The sequence below is a fragment of the Phocoena sinus genome, chromosome 13 (assembly GCF_008692025.1).
Source record: "Phocoena sinus isolate mPhoSin1 chromosome 13, mPhoSin1.pri, whole genome shotgun sequence".
Lineage (NCBI taxonomy): Eukaryota > Metazoa > Chordata > Mammalia > Artiodactyla > Phocoenidae > Phocoena > Phocoena sinus.
In genome coordinates, this window is record NC_045775.1 from 79,001,499 (window position 1) to 79,020,257 (window position 18,759).

General features: G+C 35.3%; 1 protein-coding gene across 3 annotated transcripts in view; it reads right to left on the reverse strand.

The window, feature by feature from the left end:
* Window positions 1–6,713: 6,713 nt before the first annotated feature.
* The window catches only part of ZC3H6 (zinc finger CCCH-type containing 6), a 53,979-nt gene continuing 41,933 nt past the window's right edge, over window positions 6,714–18,759 (reverse strand). For 2 of the 3 annotated variants that reach the window (XM_032653326.1, XM_032653328.1), the window contains exons 7-12: window positions 18,555–18,666; window positions 16,225–16,334; window positions 14,968–15,221; window positions 12,609–13,120; window positions 12,044–12,286; window positions 6,714–9,204 (exon numbers count right to left, since the gene is read on the reverse strand). In XM_032653326.1, coding sequence (XP_032509217.1) covers window positions 7,733–9,204; window positions 12,044–12,286; window positions 12,609–13,120; window positions 14,968–15,221; window positions 16,225–16,334; window positions 18,555–18,666 — 2,703 coding nt within the window. In that variant the 3' untranslated portion in view covers window positions 6,714–7,732. The remainder of the gene's footprint in view (window positions 9,205–12,043; window positions 12,287–12,608; window positions 13,121–14,967; window positions 15,222–16,224; window positions 16,335–18,554; window positions 18,667–18,759) is intronic. The other variant, XM_032653327.1, reaches the window with a different exon arrangement.

Below are 18,759 nucleotides of genomic sequence, written 5' to 3' on the forward strand. Positions count from 1 at the left end.
ACATATATAAATTGAATCATTAAGTTGTACACCTGAAACTAATAGAATGTTCCATGTCAATTATATCTCAATAAAGATATTTATTGAGTATTTTATTGATGGGGTATCCAAGAATATATCGTAGTAGAAAAAAGTAACCAGCATGTTCGTCACATGGTGAATATTTATTTAATTAATCCCCAAGCACACTGCCCATCACTAAACTAGCATTTATTGAGGTTTTACTGTAATTATCATAAACACTTTTGGGCTCTAAAATGTTGGGCAGACGAATGTGCCATTGTGGAGGACGAAGTTTAAGGGGCAGAGCCATGACCAATGTGAGGATGTTAGAGATGGGCATGGTTTGCTTTGAAAGAATTATGTAACATTATGTCCACCATACTTTTTTTTTTGTTCCTTGTAATTTTCTAAAATATATCCTTGTGCACTTGATCATTTGATATTAGCCACAAAGCACTGTGACTTCACTCACTTTGTAGTATGTCTGATTTAAAAAGCAGTCTATCTTACCTATCTCTGTAACTCAAAACATAATAGCAAATGCTAAGTGCTCAAACAATCTTTCTTAAATAAGTGATGAGTCCCCATTTTGTCCTTGAGGAAAGTGATACTCACTGAAGTCCTAACTCGCCCCACGTTGCACTGCTCAGGAGAGACTGCACCAGGACCAGATCACGCTAGCTCTCAAGGAAGAAGTTTCTGATAATCTGAGTTGCTCCGTAATTAAATCCAGTAGTCTACTAGGTTCCCTTATTTGAGACAGGGTGCCCTTGGCCATTGAACATACTAGAACAGAAGTCAGAAAACACCTTTTAATGATACTTCCTGACCTTTGAGGGAAGCGTGACTAGCCACTTCTTTGTTGCTCCTGATCTTGGAGGGAAGAATGACCAGTTGCTCTCTGAGAGCCTTTCCTGCAATGAGATCCTATTTTGACCCTGAAGAGCTCTTGTTCTACACCAAGCATTACATTTGCTAGCAACCTCTCAGATTCAGATCTTTTAACAGAAAATTGATTTAAGCTAATGTAAGAGATACTCCCTTACGCAGGATAGGGCCTTAAATGCAGTTCATCTCTGTGGTTAAGTGAAGCACACTCTCTGTGCACTAAGGATAACCTGAAGGACAGTTTACTGCTGTCCCCTTCTTTCAGGAAGACCTGGAGGTGTTCCATTTACAAACTCTCATACGAGTACGTGGCTCCCCAGTGCTCTATCTTTAACTACTGAAGATTTATTAAAGCAAAGCAATGCACTGCCAGACAGATATTATTAGAAACATTTTTATTTAAAGTCAGACAATAGAAAGATGTCACAGAAGAAAACTACAGAAACTTGCAACAACAGAATGCAACTTGGAAAAGTTTTTAGTAAATGAGAAGGGGAAAAAAAAGATATTCCTGATGTTACCAAGGGATCTGTTAGTCCTCATGTAGAATAATTTATCAGTTCAGCAAAGTACACCCTTTGCTGGTATCTTTTGAACAGACAGTAGGTTAATAATTTAGTTAATCTACTAAATTGGCATCTATTAAAACCCTCCAAAGTGAAACAGTCAAGGCAGCATTTCCCCACCATTTGAGATACAATGTGGGGAACTGAAATAATTAAGAGTAGGAAGTTAAAAAAAAAACCCACTACTTCATACTGCATAGGTTTAATCTGGATTTCAGCCTACCTTACAGATGGTGCTTGTAAATCTGATAGAAAGTGGGCGACCAGGAATCTGGACACAACACCACCTCCTACCAAACACACAAACACATGACATCCTAGGACACAAGTGCCATCAATGCCCTTACCATGTGCAAGCATAGCAGCCCTAGACTAAAAACAAAATGGCCTAGAACCCTGGATTTATACTGAGCCCTTTCTGAATCCTTGGTGGAGGAGCACTGGGTTTACGGTAAGAAACATAAATTTTTTAAAAACTTTGGCAAGTAAGTCTAGAAATGACTATTTCTTGATTGTCACTTTTAAAGGAAATTTCATTCTCCTTCAGGAAAAGATATTCTCCTATCTTATGTGACTTCTCTCTCAAACATTTGGAGGGCAAATTCCTATAAAATAGAGGTGGACTAAAACCTCTTACCTGCAATACTAGTTAATTATTTTTCACTTTCTCTATTTAAAAAGCATATAAAATGTAGAGTCTATCACGGACAACAAACCCCAAGATCTTGCTTGTAATGGAAGTTTGGGAACAACATGACTAATTTTCAAAAATTGGGTCTGTGTGTATTTAATTCCTTTACAATAACCTATATATCACATCAGTGACAAAATAATATTATCTAACACAAATTTCGCCATTCCTCTCAACCTTAATGCCCTCACAGAGGCATTAAAATCAGTAGAGCAGTGAGACAAGGAGCGTGGAGCCGGATAATTCACAGGGGTGATTTTTTTCTAAAATGCCATAACAAGCTATATATTAACTTTTTTTCTCATAAATTCTAAGTTTAAAAAACAAGAGATCCAATGATAAACCAAGCTACAAGATATTGTTCCAAGAACTCATAGTTGTTGGAGAAAACGGATTTCCTTTATGCTCACAACCGTAGCACATGACTGTTCTGTTCTAAAGGGTAATGAAGGGTGTTTAAGGACAAGACACAAGACCCAGATTCAGAGTCCAATTCATGACTTGAAAGGGTAAGTTAATGGTCTTAGGATAAAATACGATTGGAAATTCACTAGGTTAGGCATATCTTCATAATTTTGGTTGAATTTTGAGGAGAATAGGAAGGGGGAAATTAGAGAAATATATTTTAACATAAAAACATAAGACTCTAGCATGGAGTTCTTTCAGATTACAGAAAGAACCCTTCATAGATCTATGGGGATAAATTACTGATATATTCAAACTTCCACAACGAAGTAGTAAAATTATCTTGTAAGTCTGGAGGACTCATAGAATTACGAACTATTGTAGAAACATATAACTCCTAAGTAAAGCTGCCATAACCCTACTTTCACATTGTTTGGGTGGGAGGTGGGGAGGGGAGACAAAAAAAGAGAAGGTTGGTGCCCTGTGTCTACTGAAGGAGGTATAATTTATGATTGTACTCTTTCTAATACGATCATGGAATGGCTCTGCCGCATCTACTCTAACAGATGACAGCACCTGTAAAATCTAAACTTGGATGGACGTTGGGAACAAAGCACCCACGGTGTGCGTAGAACTAGGCTTGCTGCAATGGGAAAACAGAGAAGCAAGGAGACACATATGGGTTCTGCCTCCAAAAGCATAAAATACAGTTTAAAATGTGCTTTTTATTTCTTATTTTAAAATGAGAAATTCTAAACGTTATGTTGACAGTAACTTAAAGTCCTTTCTTAGGTATGTGTCCTTTCCAAGAAAGGCAGGTTAATTTGGATTTTGTTACAACTGGCAGACACTGCTAATAAATAACATACTCGAAAACATAACGCCAGCAGTAACAGCGATTGGTAGCTACTGGCGCCGGTTCTGCAAATCACATAAGCTACTTCGGGAAGAGACATTCCATAAACACCAAGTCCTGACACATAAGTGAGAAAAACAGCTTTAAACACTCAGACCCTGTTTGGTTACATTTTGTCAAAGCTTAAATTTCCTAAACTCAGCCTTATTTAAACTAATTAAGTTTACTAATGACCAGTAAATTTTGAACATAACATTATCAAGTGCTACCAAACCATTTCTGAAAAGATAATTACGACTCTTCATTCTAGAGATTCACAGAAAGCCCAATATTGAAGGTTGCAGGCACTCTATCAGTGGTCTGCTTGACTGCAGACCACCTCGCCGAGGTACAGCCTTGAGCACAGACAACCCCTCTGAGGTGTAGCCCTCAGCCCAGAAGGGTGAGCTCAGGGAGAACATCTCCACCGTAAGACTCTGTCCTGTGCAAATGGAAATACACCGACAAGCCCTCACATCTAGATCCCTAGGAACTTCCGAACGTCAAGATGCCATTAACCAAAGGAAAATGTACCTTTATCAATATCAAGCAAATGGTCACTAAGAAAGACCTCAATGTCACATGCTTGCAGAAATATATATTAAGAGGTGGGAGTAAATATCCCTAGTGTTTCTAAAAGCCAACAGTCCTTATATTGACTGAGTTGTCCACTTCGCCCACGACACATGTGCTATGATTCAAGCAAATACGTCATACGACACTGACTATCAGAGGATTTTCACCCTCCATCAATATCCAACTTGCATAAAATGGGCAGAGCGGTCAGATCTTGAATAGACACTACAAGTCCACAGAGCTCTAAAATAGGAAAGTCCTGTGTTTTACTGATACACAAAATGTTTAAGGAAATTGCCAACTTGATGGGTTAATATTCTCTGAAACAACTTCTCAGGCAATTCTACTGTGTCTCAAATGTGTATCATCTGAAACTTCATAGAACTGGTGCACCACACAAACCATATCATGTTATTTCGGAATCTGTACAACTTAATGCAAACCCAGTGGGAACGTAATGATTATGTTTGTGAAAGTCATAAAGCAACTTTATATTTACAAATACTTAAAAATGATAATTACTTCGCTCCTTACATCAAATCTGTAAACAGTCAAAATTATACCCATTTCACAGAAAACGAACTAGACATTAAGATAAAACACCTACAAATCAATTCAGAACAAGAATATGAATTCATTGTCATAAACCTCTAGCCCTCACAAGTTCTCCTTTCCTCCCTCTCTCTCTCCTAATTAATTCAGCAAGTAGCTTATACGAACACTCATACAGGATTTTTTTTTACTAATCAACTATTCTTCTACTCTTAAAGTAAGTACGACTAGCAAGGAAAATTACTAAACTCCTACGGCAAGTTAAAAGACAAACAAACCTAAGCAAACATCATTTCATAATTAGGCTACTTTGGTTGCAGCCTAATTCTGGGGTTTAGTGCATACGGCTGGGTAACACAGAGGGTCTGTACGGCAACAGACCTAACTGCTGAGGCAGAGCTTGAAATCACTCCAACATTTGGTTCATTTTCAAGATTCAGAATGAGGTCCTAACTAGGGAAGCTCCAGAGATAGGAGCTGGGAGCAAACTAAACAAGACATGGGAAAGTAGCTGCTCAATCTAAATTATGATCATCTGGATATCCCAATTCAACACCCTGATATATCCCACTCTATTCAACATCAAAGGGAACAGGTATAAAACTCTCACAAACCAGTATGAATAGTTAAGTTACATCTCAACCAATGAGTCTAGCAGACTCTTTAAAGACACAGTTATTTCTGTTATCTGTAAATGTTTGGCTTCCAAGAATAGGGACATAATGTACTTTTCAGTGTAACAGTGTAAATCAAATTAGATGGATTCTAAAAACACCAATTCACCTTACAAGGAGCTTATTAATTAGAGAGAACGGCTACTTATTAAATTTTGGTAAGAAAATGGGAAAAGAAAAAGAAAGAAAAAGAAAAAAAAGAAAAAGGATATTAAGATAATCCAGGTTGATAGGATATAATAGAATATTCCCTAAAGTTATCTCAATTAAAAAGCATTACAAATAAAAAATCATTATTTTAAACATAAATAAAACATTTTCACAAAAAATATATTGTTAAATTTGAAGGTAAGTTCAAACTTTCTTGTAAAATAGCCTCTAGGCCACTAGCCGATGTAACGGGCTCAAGAATACTAAGTAAATGAACTTACTTAGTAAGTAAGTATTAATGGTTTTTAAACCTTACTTTTAAATTAATCTTTTAATATCTCTTTTAGTAAAAAGGATCTTCTGTTAAGAATCTGGAAAAAAATTTGGATTCCATTTTGATCTTTAACATCCAAATTATCTTTTTTTGTGTGATATTTTAAATGTAAACAGCATCACTTACAATAATTATAAAATCATGAATTAAAGATTTGCTAAAATTTTCAATTTAATTACTAAAATTCAGCAATTTTACTGATTTTATCCTGATAAAGGAATATTATTCTTAGGAATATAAATGTGTCTATATTTTTTTTTCTGTCAGTTTTATCCATTTTATTGACTTTTCAATTAACAATAAAGTTCGTTTGGATAGTAAGTCAGAAAATTCTTTCTATCATGGCTTTAAACTGCATTTTTTAACCCCAAAACATTATCCAGAACCACTTTAGGCTACAATGTAACCAAAGTATAAATAGTAGGAACTCACATTCCCTTGAACAACTGTCCTTCCACTTAGAACACAATGAACTTCTTAGGTAGGCAGGCAGGATTCTTGTTCACTTAACTGCAACCCCATTTAAGCACGGAATCAGGGCAAAAAAAGTAAAAAGTGAAGAAGGGAATAGAAAGGATATACATTAGTATTAAACCATATGCTATCTGAGTGTTAGGTTCCCACATAAATATTTTAAAAATCACTTCTCAAGGACTGATTTCCTCTACTTCCATGATCTTTTATAATGAAATACTCCTTTTCAAGTTACCTTTTAGAGTTGTTACTAGCAAATACTGTCACATACCTCTAGTTCAAGATATTAATATATACACTTAGCCTGAAAACTAAGTGTACTACTTAGTTTTAGTTATAAATAATATATGTATAAAACAGGTAGGGTTGCCATTATTTATATACTGCAATAAATATACAAGAATGAGTACAAATTATTTTTCATAAAAATACAACCTCTAATCAATTCAGGAGGTTTCCGAACTATGACGACATTGAATACATTAAAACACCAGGCAGTCTCCTCTGTTACAGAATGCCAGTCAGGTGAGATCTGAAAGAGGTTCTTTATTGGTAGCCATATACAGTTGACTATACCATCTCTGTGTTTTCTCGCTATTTAAGAAAAAATATAGAACCTGGACATTTAAAACATTATCAATGAAATAATCACCACAGACTCACTGGATCTTTTAAAAGTTTGTTAAAAATTGCCAAAGTCATGATGAATACAATTATTGCAGCTACATCATTTGAAAAAGTAATATAAATTATGCTGCTAAAGACAAAAAACATCGAAACGCATAAACATCATAATGTAACACAGCAGTAACTCATAACTATTAATATGAAAAATTAAAAAGTTATGTTAGAGAACTCGGGAATTTTTCATTTTAGCAAAACATTCTATTTATATATCTCCAACTTCTATGATACAGTATACCATAAAATACTTTTAAAAGGTACAACATTCAAATGCTTCATTTACACAAATAATATTGCCAGTACTAATAAAAGTGGTGCCCTTAAACATGAACTGCTCTGCTAATTATGATTTTAAAAATGTTTTACATCATTTTACATTTTAGCTAGCAGTCAGCGTTACATATTAATCGGTTCTGTGTTGACAAAGAGGATCCTAGTCAAAATACTGTTTCTGAAAAGTAATGTACATTATATTGCTTGAAACTAATAACCATATAAAAGTGGTAATCGTTTATCTAAACACTGATTATGAAAGACAACTGGCATATATTCAGGCAGAGTGTTGAATTCATGATGGTTTATTTACAATAAAAGTACTTTTACTGAAGCTAACGTGATATATAGGTTTCTATGTCAATTACTACAGTCTCTTAAAATTATAAAAATATTATATAAAATACCACAGGCTTTAGAGGATATAACTTCATGTGGTTCTGATACTAGCAGCTGAAAAGTGTTTATAATTTAAAAATAAATAAACTATAGAGGTAAACCAGTTACAAAACAGCAGGGGACTGCAATAGTCACAAGAGTGACAAGAACTGCTTAATTACACAATAGCTAACAAAACGGTGAAGCAGTTGGATCAAAAGTTTTAAAAACCTCTTTCAGAGATTTGTCATCTGTTGCTCTACGAGGGTCATCATCTGGGGTGGGGCTCACCTGACCCGGCTGCTTTGACTGTCTTGGATCGCTGTACTGGGGTCTAATTAAGCCTGTTAATGCCTGAATCGGAAGACTGTGCACTGCTGGGACCTGAACGGTACCGGAACTCCCAAGAATATCTGCCTCTGGGTCAGCTGGCCCATCAACAGGGACGTCCACGTTTGGAGCGATTTTCTGTGGTAGGACTGCTTCTCCAGTAGGAGGCTCGTTTTTATCACTACTTTTTAAACCACCACTTTTTTTCTGGCTCTCTGCATTTTCTGTTGCTGGCTCTGATGTAGATGATGAACTATGCTCCCTAGGGTCATACAAACTAATAGCACTAAGGACTGAACCTGGAGTTCCCAGGGGAAGGCCAGCTGAAGATGAGAGTTTAGGGGCATATGGAGGCAAAGCCCCAGGACCAGAATTGCTAGATACTGCCCCTAAGGGCTGTGATGAACCAGAGTTTGATCTGGCTACATGAGGGGCACCCTTTGATGTATGTGAATCCTTCATACCTGCTTGATGAGACTCTGTACTATGCAGTCTGTGAAGTCTAGGATCAAAATTTTTTTGCAGCCTAGGGTCTCCTAATTTACTTCCTGAACTATGTACATCTCCAAATTGTTCTAGGTAGCCTTCTCTGTTTGCTGTGTTAATTTTGGCCTTGGCTGCTAGTTTTGCATCAGTGGGCACTGTGCTTTGACGAAGATCACTTTTTGTATTCCACAACCTACTGAGCCTCTGATCAGCTATAAGAGGGGGCAGAGGTAAATTGATTGAAGATACTGGGTCAGGTTTAGGTAAAGGGACTGGAAGTAAGTCTTCTGGAGCCCACACGATGTGTTTTGCAAAGTTGGGTTTGGTTAGGGTAATATCCATTTTAATGTGACTAAACTGTCTCAGTTGTGACCTTGGATCCTGCAGCATTATACCAGGGGAAGAATCCAAAGGTATTAAGAAAGCTTTTTCTCTCAGTTCTCTTTCAGTATCTTCATCGTCATCGTCTCCTCTTTTGTGTTTGACATTAGGGCCAGCATTTCCATGATGTAAATCAAACTTTGCTCCACCAACAGAAGAACCTACGTGACCACTTCCATTCCCTCTTAATTTCCTGGGATCCCATGCAAGTCTAAGATCCAGTGGGGTAGACTCAGAAGATTTTCTAACGTCTTGCCTTGAGATAGTCCTAAGTCTAGGGTCAACCACTTGGCTTCCTTTATTTTTCTCTTTAGCAAGTCTTGGATCAGTAGGAGTGCTGAGTTCTGTGGAAGGTTGTTGTTGACTCCTTAAAGTTTCTGTTTGTTTCTGCAATGTTTTCAGTATTGACTTGACACTGCTTCCTTCTTCCTCTTCACTACTGGAATACCAGTTAACAGTATCATCTAAATGCAGACAAAAACTATGGTAAAGAATGAAGCATTCATATTTGGCCTTAATTAAGATGAAAAAAACACATATACTATTTCTGAATAAGTGTAGTCTAACTTCAAGAAAACGCATCATAGAAATGATAGAGTTTCAACACTGGAACAAGATAAGATGTGGTTTAACAATGAACAATTCAGTCACTATACTTTATAAAGAAAGAAGTATGATATTAGAACATGTGTAATGTCCTTCTAGTCAGAGAACAGTCTGAACCTTTCATTCCAACTGGTCAAAGGGAGCTCAGAAATGTGTGGTAAGGCAGAGCTGGGAGAGAAGGGAAAACACTCTTGAAAAGGAATACCAAAATGTTTTGGCTGTCTTTAATTCATAGCTCTGGATTTAACTTCCTAGCTTAATCCCTTAAACTTCATAGCTCTGGATTTATCAGGATAACAAGGGAGAGCTATAAAAAAAAAATACCTGGAAAGAAAACAAAACACTAACAATGATGGTTAAGGAAGCAAAGGGAACCGAGCAAGTGTGAGCTCAGGTGGGGACTTTTCCCTCATACTATAGTTTTAGATGTTTGACCTGTGTGAATATATTAATTATTCAAACATTAAATTAAAAACAACAAAGAAAACTAACAGCCTAAAATTTATATACTTTAACTTTACGAGAACATTTTGGGCCTTACTCTTAAAGCCTATGTAACCCTAGTGTATTGGGCACAATGTTAAGACACTTAACCATCAGAGGTCTTCTCTCTAGTAGAGAAGGGAATAAAAACTGATGCTTCAGGAGGGCAGTCTCCTTCCTCTCCATTAAAACACCATATACATATATGTGTATATGTATATATATACCTATATATATATACACATACACTAACATATGTACACACACATACTCATACATATCCTAGAATATCTTGGATCAATAGAACAGCATATATAGTCTCACTTTTACCTCATCTCACTGCTCACTAATGTGTTTCCACAACATCGAACGTTAGTGTTACACACTTAGTTTGAACAGAAGAGTGCTGACAAAACAAGCACTTGGGAAAGCAATTATACTCCAATAAAGATGTTAAAAAAAAAAATACATAGAACAGATCCTTCCCTCACAGCCCTCAGAAGGAATCCACCCTGCCGACACCTAGATCTCAGACTCCTGGCCCCCACAACTGTGAGACAATAAATATCTGTTGTTTAAGCCAAAACCAAAACCAAAACAACAACAACAAATAAAACAAGCACTCGTATTTAGGGTGGGGATATGGCTTAAAATAGTATATCAATATTATAGCACAATGGCAAAAAGTTTTACTCATATCTCAGTGTCTGAAAAAGCTACTTCTAGACACCGGATCTCTTTTTTTTTTTTTTCCTTTGACTTCCAGGAAGTCTAGAGCTAGACTTGTGATTCACTTTCAGCTGTTGTAGTTATTTTAAATATTTCTGTATAGGAGCTTCACTCCTCATAGAATTTGGTACTTGATCCAGATAGGTAAGACAATCCAAATCTGATCCAAATAGGTAAGATGCTATTTTATTTTCACTTTCATATCAATGTATTTTATAAGCAGTCTTAAATTCTTTTTGGAATAAGAATGAATATAGAGCAGAAAGAAAGTAGAACAGTAGAGAAAGGTCAATGGAAAGCAGATATTAGACAGAAAATGATAGTTAAGAGGTTTCTATGAGCATTTTATCAAAGGACAAATAAAATTTATAAAGGCGATAAAATTTCTAAATGAACAAAAACACAAAAAACCTAGCTGTTTCAGTTTTCTGTACTCTGAGAAAACAAGCCTCATAAAACATTACCAATTTTATAGTATTATAGTATAAAATTTTATATCATGTAGAAAAGTTTAAATTTTCTTATTTATGAAAACATAAAGCTTTGTTACTTTAAAGAAAGATTACCATTAAAATGGCTGCATATTAAAATTAGCACCTAAAAGAGTACACATAAATTTTACAGGAATTAACTTATTAGAAATTCCTCATTTCCCTGTCATGCTAAATAAATGAAGAGTTAATAACACCTTTTTTGAAAACATAACAATGTTTATATAATAGCTTGTAGCTACCTAGTGTTATCTAGTTTTACATAGTTATTCATAAATTTCATGGGGTTTTGTTTTTTGGCTGCACCTCGAGGTATGCAAAACTTCCCAGACCAGGGATCAAACCCATCTCCCCTGCAGTGGAAGTGCAGTCTCTTAACCACTGGACTGCCAGGGAAGCCCTAAATTTCATGTTTAAGAGTGGCCAAACACATCAATTTTGTAATTCATAAGAAGAACTGGGTGATTTAAAGTTCTCTGCCCTTAACTGAGTTAACTAATTGCTGTACACTTATCGATATCAAAAATACTAAGGGAAACTTAGTGTCCCCACGTAGTCTTTTACATTAAAAATAATATTCCTTAATAACATAGCAGAACCTGAAGTATACAGCCTCTGCCCATGAAAATCTAATAATCAAATAACTTTGAGCTTGAGTTACAGGTTAAAATTCCTGAACTGGAAAGTATCTGGTTCCTGTTCTATTTCTTTTCTTTAAAAAAGAAAAAAGAAAAAAGGCATAATAGCAAGTCTGCTTGCCCAGGCCTCACACTCCAGCTTCAGTCTCTTTATTGCTTCAAATCAAACCCTTTGCAATTAACTACTAATGCATCAATGGCACTGGAAACTACAATCAATCCCAAGAAGATAGGAGCTATGAGATAAATTGGAAATAGAATAGATAGTTCACAGGAACTCCTTTTTCAAATTTTAACTTATTCAAGACCATTTCAGGAACTGAGTGATCCAAATAGGTAAGATGCTATCATACCACCTGACACACCTTCTTCCTTGCTTGGTGCCCTCTGAGGTTGGGTGCTGCCTGGTTCTTCATCTTCTTGGTATTTCTGAGTAAGTCTAACAAAAAGAGCTCTCTGCACTGCAGGGAGGAGACCTGGTGCAGGCAGGGGGCCATGGCCTGTCACATTACTGCTGCTGTCAGACCCACTCCCGCGGGTAGGTGAGTCTTGAACGACAGGAGGCTGATGCTGGGCAAATTCACCATGCCACGTCCCATCTACATACATAACACGGAAAGAGACACTGATTTAGCATAAAACTCCACTAGACAAGTACCACTGTTGAGTTGTAAGAAATTGAGTTACAATAATATCACATTTGATTATCAAATTATTATGTGATTGTAAGCACTTTTCAAGGTTATCTAAAGGTCTACTGTTACAAATGTTTGGTTAAATTTAAATCATATTTTAATGTTTCAATTTCATCACATTTTACGTTGCTTTATTTAAAACATGCATTCTTTCCATGCTGTTAAAGAAAAATAGGACTCCAGATATTTTAAATTAGAAATGAGTTATTTCAAAAGGTAAGCTTACCACCAGAGTTATTGGGTGGCTGAAAATTATGTACAGCATGCTGTGAATAGTAATTATCATAAAACTCAGCTGGGTTTTGTAAGGACTCATAATTGGTATTGAGCTGCATTTCACCAGGACTTTGCAGGTGTGATGAACCTGGAGAACAGTGATTCTCTCTAGGTACTTTCATCATGTGTTCTGGAAAGCCAGGGCAATGGTAAGCGCCACTCATATTTGGTGGTGTCAAAGGTGTATCCGGTTGAACAAGTACTCCCGCTTGACTGTGAGGGCCTACAATCCCAGGTGGACCAGGCGGCAAAGGTGGGCTCTGCGGCATTGGTAGACCAGGAGGTCCTGCGCACGGATGATGTCCAGGGGAGCCTGGGTGCATCACAGGACTATTGTGTCCCTGAGACATATTAGGTCCGGGACCTGGACTTGACCCAGAACTATACATATGTTGAGTATGTGGGCTGCTTTCCTGAAATTGTGGTCCTGGTGGTGAGGCACTGTTATAAAATGCTGGTGGCCTGTAGACAAAAGAATAATATTTCTTAGTTCAAAGAACAGAGGCAAACAAGAATGTTACATTTCTAAATAGATATTGGTTGCATGTTTTACAGTATCAGAAGAGAAAACTATATTTTTAAGAAGCAATTTATTCCATAGTATCTATAAGTAGAAACACCAACATAGGTGTCTTGCCTTCATTTTAGCACACAAGTTTTCTAAATTGCTGCTATCATCTGTTCTAAAACTTAATAGTGATGTCTTGAAAAATATAGAAAAATACAAAGATAAATATGAGTCATCTCTAATCCTATCACCCAGAGATAAAATTTTTGATTGGCTCTCTTCTAATCCTTTTTCTAGGCGCACACAGACCTTTTTTATAACAAAATTAGAATTATGGTGCATAAACGTACTGCTTGTATTATAATTTCTAATTGGTTATTGCTTGACATGAGAAGGTTTTAGTCTTTGAATGTTGCTCTTCTTTCTGGGCATCTTACTAATTTAATTACAGTTGGGCCTCCATATATATCGGCAGGTTCTGCATCCACAGATTCAACCAACCGCAGATCGAAAATATTCAGAAGAAAAAAACTGCAAAAAGTTCTGAAAGCAAAACTTGATTGGCTGTACTCCAGCAACTATTTACATAGTATCTACATTGTAGTTACAACTATTTATATAACATTTGCATTGTATTAGGTATTACAGATAATCCAGAGATTATTTAAAGTATACGGGGGCATGTATGAAGGTTATACACAAATACTTCACCATTTTAATATAAAGGACTTGAGCATCTGTGGATTTTGGTATCCATGGAGTTCCTGGAACCAATCCTCCTCAGACACCCAGGAACAACTGTACAACTTCTAATAGTTTTGTCAGTGATTCCTTTGGGTTCACTAAGGGAAAATGCCCAAATAATGAGTCTGCCCCACCATTTCTAATCATATCTATTATATCTTTCTCTTTTTGCATTGACTAGGATCTAATCTATAATATTTAGCCAAGCAGCGGACAGACTTGTCTTCTTCTTGACTTTAATAGAAATACTTTTTTTTTTTTTTTTTGCGGTAAGCAGGCCTCTCACTGTTGTGGCCTCTCCTGTTGCGGAGCACAGGCTCCGGATGCGCAGGCTCAGTGGCCATGGCTCACAGGCCCAGCCGCTCCGCGGCATGTGGGATCTTCCCGGACCGGGGCACGAACCCGTGTCCCCTGCATCGGCAGGTGGACTCTCAACCACTGCGCCACCAGGGGAGCCCAACAGAAATAGTTTTAATGGCTCATATTAACTGTGATATTTGCTACAGATTTCTTATTCCTCAATTGCTGAGATCTCACTGCTTCCCCGAGTCTTCAGGATTAAAAGAATAATCAACAATGGGACTTAGAGCCCAGGTGCACAGACCCTGGTGGATGAGAAGCAGGACCAGAAAATGCAAACTTGGATGCAGCCTTATCCAGAGGTTTTCCTCTAATAGCCCAAGGAACGACTTCTCTAAAAGAATGAATATGCTGGAGACATATTACCCACTATTTGAAGATGTTATCAGTGACAGTGCTGCCTCATAACAAGGTGGTAGGAATGCCAGTTCCATCCACCTGGCAGTGCCCTTCAGGATTAGTGTGTGGAGAGGTTTCTGAAGCTGTGTTAAGGATTCTGTACAGAAAAGCACTGATGGCATGGCAGGCAGCAGAGGGTGGGGCAAAAAGGAAGTGGGAAGCAGCAGTTGGGGTGCATGCCAGACATCTGCTACCTCTACCTAAGTTTAATTATATGATTGACATGGAATACAAGTTAGTTTCTTAATAAGAATTTTTAGGGGGAAAATGCAGCCATTTTTTGAAAAATTTAACTTACTTCTTCCCAATTTTATGTGCTAAATCCACAGTAGGTTTTACAACTATTTCAAAGAGAGATGGAATTTTCTTGAAATCATCAGAGAGATCTGTCTGAAAATCATCTTCGGGATCAGAAAAGGGAAAATGCTCTGGTGGGGTTGGCAGAAGCCCAACTCCTGGAGGCGGTTTGGGAAGAGGAGTTATGCCACGCTTTCTAAGTTCTTCTAACTCTCTTTCATCTTCATTTGTAGCTTCTTCTTCAGTATTCAACACCTAAAAATAATTGGCAAGGATTACTATTTCAAAACAAGCTTTCTTCCTCACACTTAAAACTGTGAAGACTTGAGTAAACTAGTTTTGTTAATAGAAAAATACAATATTAAAGTTGAAATAGATCAGAGATAGCTAACTACTTTTTTATAAAGAATATGAGGTTCAAAGAGGTAAAGGATATTTCTTAAAGTAAATTAGCTTTTTTAGAGGTCAAATTTTGTGGTTACCAAGGTAGTGGGAGGAAGAACTGCATGAAGGTGCTAAAAAGGTACAAACTTCGAGCTATAAGATAAATAAGTACTAGGGATGTAAAGTACAACATGGTAAATGTAATTAACAGTGCTGTATATTATATATAAAAGCTGTTAAGAGAGTAAATCCCAAGAGTTTTCATCACAAGGAAAAAAATCTTTTCTACTTCTTTAATTTTGTATCTATGTGAGATGATAGATGTTCACTAAACTTACTGTGATCATCATTTCAAGATGTATGTAAGTCAAATCATTATGTTGTATACCTTGAATTTATACAGTGCTGTATGCCAATTATATCTCAGTAAAATTGGAAAATAAATAAACTGCATTTGAACAGAAGCTCAACTAAGAGAAATAAAATTTATGAGGGACTGGTTGAAAAAATTAGGTTTTTAAATGCCAGAACAATGATAAGAACAAAAGATTCTGTTTTTTTAAGGTTAAGGCAATTGTATTACTTACTATCATTAATAAGTAAAGGATACTATAACAGGTGTCACTATTGAGCATTTACTATTTACTAGGAGTGGTATGAAGTGTTTCATATACATCACATAATTTAATCTTTTAAGAACAAAAGATTCTTAATTCTTAGTCCAATATTCCTGCTTTTCTAACACATTACATTAATAGAATAAAACATAAACTAACAAGTCCTTGATCTCTCAGCAGAGTTTTATAAACTATGACTTATAAAACATGATTCAAGTCAAATGAATCCATAATCAAGATGCAAAAATATTACTCACTTTGTCCAAAAGTTTCTTTGTTTCTTTAGTCAGATCATCATGTGAAAATTTACAGTTGTCTCCTTGGTAACATTTTGCTCCACTATGATAGAACTTGCATGGAAATTCATGTAAATAAAAATATTAAGGAATAGACCACGTAAAATCAAACTCTCATATTTTTATACCCAAAAACATAACTGCTGAATCAATGACTTTATTACTATATATTGTACTAAATTTTCTATAATCACACAATTTATTTAATTTTTAATTTTAAGATTAAATATTTTAAATACATGGTAAAACATTCAAAAAATTTTAAGTCTCCTCTACTCTATTAAAACTGGAAAATGTTTTTTAAAAGCTTAACTTTTTTGTTTTAAAAAAACTTGACTGTACAAACTATATTACCTGTTATTTTTTCTGTCAGTGATAGATGTTTATATCTTCTATCATAACAGAGTTAGTAATGTGGGTAATTAACACAGACTTCTTTAGAAAGAGCTTTGGGTCAAGATTTTACAAATCATCTCCCAAATTACCATAATATAAATTATGCCAAAAATTCTGTGCAAAACCTAGATGCCTTCACCACTGATCAAAAGAGTCATGTTAAAGTTTCAATAGTTTGTTGAGAGTACCATGATACTGAAATGTTAAGTATAAATGTTAAGCTTGGATAATTAGCTAATTCCATTAATATTCTTTTTTCTCAATAACCATTTTTTTAATTGAAGTATAGTTAATTTACAATGTTGTGTAAGCTTCAGGTATACAGCAAAGTGATTCAGTTACACATATATGTATCTTCTTTTTCAAGAAAACAATTTTTTAAAGTAAAAATATTTATGATGGCTATAGCAAATATTATAGTGTAATTTAATTATGTAAACTCTGTTACTTTACTCAATAAAATAAAATATAGAACAAATAAATTTTGTAGCAAGAGCTCATATCTATGAAAAAAATAAAGGGGTCTGATATGTCAAATATCCCCAAAATGAAAACTACAGGCTAAAATCTTACTTAAAATTCTAGAGACAAACTTCTAAAGAAAATATTAAATCTAGAAGTATAGTGAAAAATATACCATTTTCAGGTAGTGTATGTTCTGGAAATTTCTGGATAGTTTTAGGAAATTTATTATTGTAATCATCACATTGATAAGGTCAAGAGAGAAAAATCATGTGATCATCTTAGCAGATACAAAAGGCAACTGATAAAATTCAAGATCTTTTTTTGATATTAAAACCTGTTAGTAAAATAAGGATACACATACTTAACTTGAGTTTTAAAAAAAATCAATCTTAAAACTATAGCCAAAGCAAAAGGGCATTATCTTTGAAACATGTATTATGCTGCCACAATCACTATTATTTAACATTTTTCTGGAAGTATAGACAATACAGTTGAAATTGTCATGCCACAGATGGCATGACTATGGAGAAAAACATAAGAATAGATGGAAAGCTTTAAGAAACAGTTCAGTAAGGTATCTGGTTTCTAAAGAAGTACGTCAAATCTGAAAAAAAATTTTCCTTGATTGAATAAGACAAATTTATCATAACATTTTGATAAAGAAAAAAGCAGTATTTGCCCTAGTAAATATCAAATATAATATTACAGAGGGGAATGGTCAAAGAGCACACAATGTGTAACAGTAGTATAGAAGCAGAATTATGCACAGAGGAAAATTTAGAATATGGTTAAGGTGATCTTTTAAATCTGTGAAGAGGGGACAATGAGCTAACCATTTGGAAAAAAATAAGGTCCTTACTGAAGGACAGTATACATATATATATATATATATATATATATATATATTTTTTTTTTTTTTTTAAGGACCATATATAGTGAAATGCCATAGGGGTAGAGGTAGGAATACAACTGAAATGTATAGATTTCCAAAGGGAGAAGTAGGGAAGAATATATAGTGCTTATCATTAGGTGGTAAGATTTGATAAGACTTTGATTTAATAATTTCCAACAATGACAATTTATTACTTATGAACCTAAGTAAATAATCATTTAGTCACAGAATAAATATGTTGCGAACTACTCCTTCAGGAAGCACAGTCTCTTGAAATACTTATAAGCTGAGTATACTAAATATGAAGTATATTTATTTCATAGATTTTTTTCCAAAGGGAAGTTATTTCGTTTCCCTAAAGAAAAAAATTCAGTTTGCCCTTTTGAAGTGCAAAGGCTGATTAGACCTGGTTTATATAACGTGCTATTTTAAATTTAAAACCAAACTAGGCTTTCTGGGTTGTACTTATGATTTTTAAAGTCTCAGTGATGCTTGAAAACTACAGTATTTTGGTTAACATGTTTTTAATAAAGGATATTATGCATATAAATGCAGTTCTCTCCTTTGGTACAATATCCTTGTAAATAAAATTTGCAGATCTCTTTTCTCTTCTCCAACTCTGCATCATGATCAAATTTACATTGATCTCCCTGTTCACAAAAAAAGAAAAGAAGAAAGAGGAAAAAGAAGTAACCACTGAATTGAATTTTCTCCATGGTGTTTCACGGTAGAACTATGGTCAT